The sequence below is a fragment of the Monopterus albus genome, unplaced genomic scaffold (genome assembly GCF_001952655.1).
Source record: "Monopterus albus unplaced genomic scaffold, M_albus_1.0 scaffold459.1, whole genome shotgun sequence".
In the NCBI taxonomy this organism is placed as follows: domain Eukaryota; kingdom Metazoa; phylum Chordata; class Actinopteri; order Synbranchiformes; family Synbranchidae; genus Monopterus; species Monopterus albus.
In genome coordinates this window covers 23,520-25,618 of record NW_018128339.1, presented here as the reverse complement: position 1 = coordinate 25,618, position 2,099 = coordinate 23,520, and the positions used below count along the sequence as shown (strand labels likewise).

Sequence of the window (2,099 nt, the reverse complement as noted above, 5' to 3'; positions counted from 1 at the left end):
GCCTGAAATGCCGGGGGACACCCCTCCTCTCTCCCCAATCGACATGGAGAATCAGGAGCGCATCAAGGCCGAGAGAAAGAGGATGAGGAACCGCATCGCTGCCTCCAAATGCCGGAAGAGGAAGCTGGAGCGGATCTCGAGGCTGGAAGAGAAAGTGAAGACCCTCAAGTCCCAGAACTCAGAGCTGGCGTCCACCGCGAACATGTTGCGCGAACAGGTAGCCCAGCTGAAGCAGAAGGTGATGAACCACGTAAACAGCGGGTGCCAGCTCATGTTAACGCAGCAGCTCCAGACCTTCTGAGTTGGGGTCAGCGGCGACGGAGAGGGAAAAGACTAGTTGATCGAAACGGACGCTTTCTGTAAGAGTGAGTGGCTGTATCTCCCGACATCGTGACCGGATTTGGGATGATGTGGCACAACACTGGCAGGACCGGGCCGCACTAAGTTCCTGAGCGCCAGGCGCTCCCCGTGGCACGTCCCAGAGAGGGGCTAGGGACAGTGACAGTAGCCATGAACCAGGCGGGCATGGCGACAAGCAGGATACCTTTCTGTTTTTGTTTCTGTTTCGTGCAGTTTTTACAGAACTGGACAAGACTGAAACTTTTTACTTTTACTCCCAGCTCTGTGTGGACCTTCTCATGACTATCAAAGGAGAAATTCAGTATTAAAGGATATAACGACCTGCAACAGACTTTTCTTGCTGAAGCCATAATGGCCTCAACCCTGGGCGTGTTGGCGTCCAACTAGAAGGCTGAAATGTTGTAACAAGATCTGCCTGACTTCTGAGTTATAGTACAATGTACTTCTTTCTTAACTGTAAGAAAACCAATTAGAAAAGCTTCAAGATGTACTTTTTTTCTAAAGTTGTTTAATGGGGTTTCACTCATTGTTATGCATATATATATATATATATATATGATCAACTTGGAGTACTTATGTTTACCGTTTGTAATAAGAATACTGTTTTTTTTATGTTTTGTTTTCTGAGCACTTCAGAAACTAATCAATATTTAAGAAAATAAACCAGTAAAATGAAGCAACATTGCCTCTGTGTTCTTGTGCTACAGAAAAAAGTGAGTATACCATAAAACATGTTGCAAGACCTGCTAGTTCCTAGTACCTCAAGGTAAATTCCATTGGTGCTAATATTGATCTTAAATGACTGTGTTTCAGCTGAGAGACCAGGCTCACTTACTGATAGAGACCAATTCTGCAAATTGAGCTGTACAGCTTGGGATCTCTACATCTCAGCTCACACAGGTCTATCTGAAGAGTGTAGATTATTACACAAAACCTTTCATTGTTCTTGGGTGTTAACACTAACATTGCGACACTAACATTTTACAACAGCTTAAAGAAAGCAACAAGTCATCTGATGAAATCTAAACTATCAGGGATCCAGTATATAACAATAAAATCTCAGGCCATCCTGATATTGTACCACTCAGTTATTTCACATTACATCTTCTCTTGTCCTGTTTTAAATAAAGAAAGCTCTAGCAAAAACACACTCTCAAGCAAAGTCTTGGTATCAGACATGAATAGACTACATTATTCATGACACATTACAGTATCAAAGTTGCAGGTCAGTATAGTCTGACTACATTGTATTCTATTAACATATAGTTATTATGAGTTTCAGTGACTGTGCTAAGCTCCTCTCTGGGACTGACACACTATGGTAACATTATTTTCTAAAGATGATAAAAGTTTATTTAAAACAGCCCAGCATTTTGTATATGTACCAGTGCATATATGTCTTGTTAAACTCTTCAATTGTGTAATTAATATACCTCAAATCTATTCAGCTAAAACAGACTGAAGGTGTATACAAATGAAAGTAAGTAATTACTGACTTAATACCTCAAGTAAACACAGCTAATATTATAGCCTAAGCCCCATTTCTGACTTCACAGCAGGTAAATGTGGCAGGACAAACCACATCATTATGCTTTGAAAACCTATGAACCACCAGAGTGTGTTGATTATAATCAAACACAAGAGGGCGACACAGACTGGTTACCTGTCAGATTAAATGTTAAACGTTTCTTTCTCAAAGTGACTCAGCTGCTGTGTGAACTGGCTCATCAATTGCTGCT

The 2,099-nt window shown here is 41.4% G+C and overlaps 1 protein-coding gene across 1 annotated transcript in view; it reads left to right on the top strand.

Moving 5' to 3' along the window:
• Window positions 1-874, top strand: part of jun (Jun proto-oncogene, AP-1 transcription factor subunit) — a 1,776-nt gene extending 902 nt beyond the window's left edge. The window contains 1 exon segment of the mRNA XM_020587492.1: window positions 1-874. This exon segment is cut by the window's left edge and continues 98 nt beyond it. Within this exon segment, the coding sequence (XP_020443148.1) occupies window positions 1-301 (301 nt within the window). The 3' untranslated portion in view covers window positions 302-874.
• The last annotated feature ends 1,225 nt before the right edge of the window (window positions 875-2,099 follow it).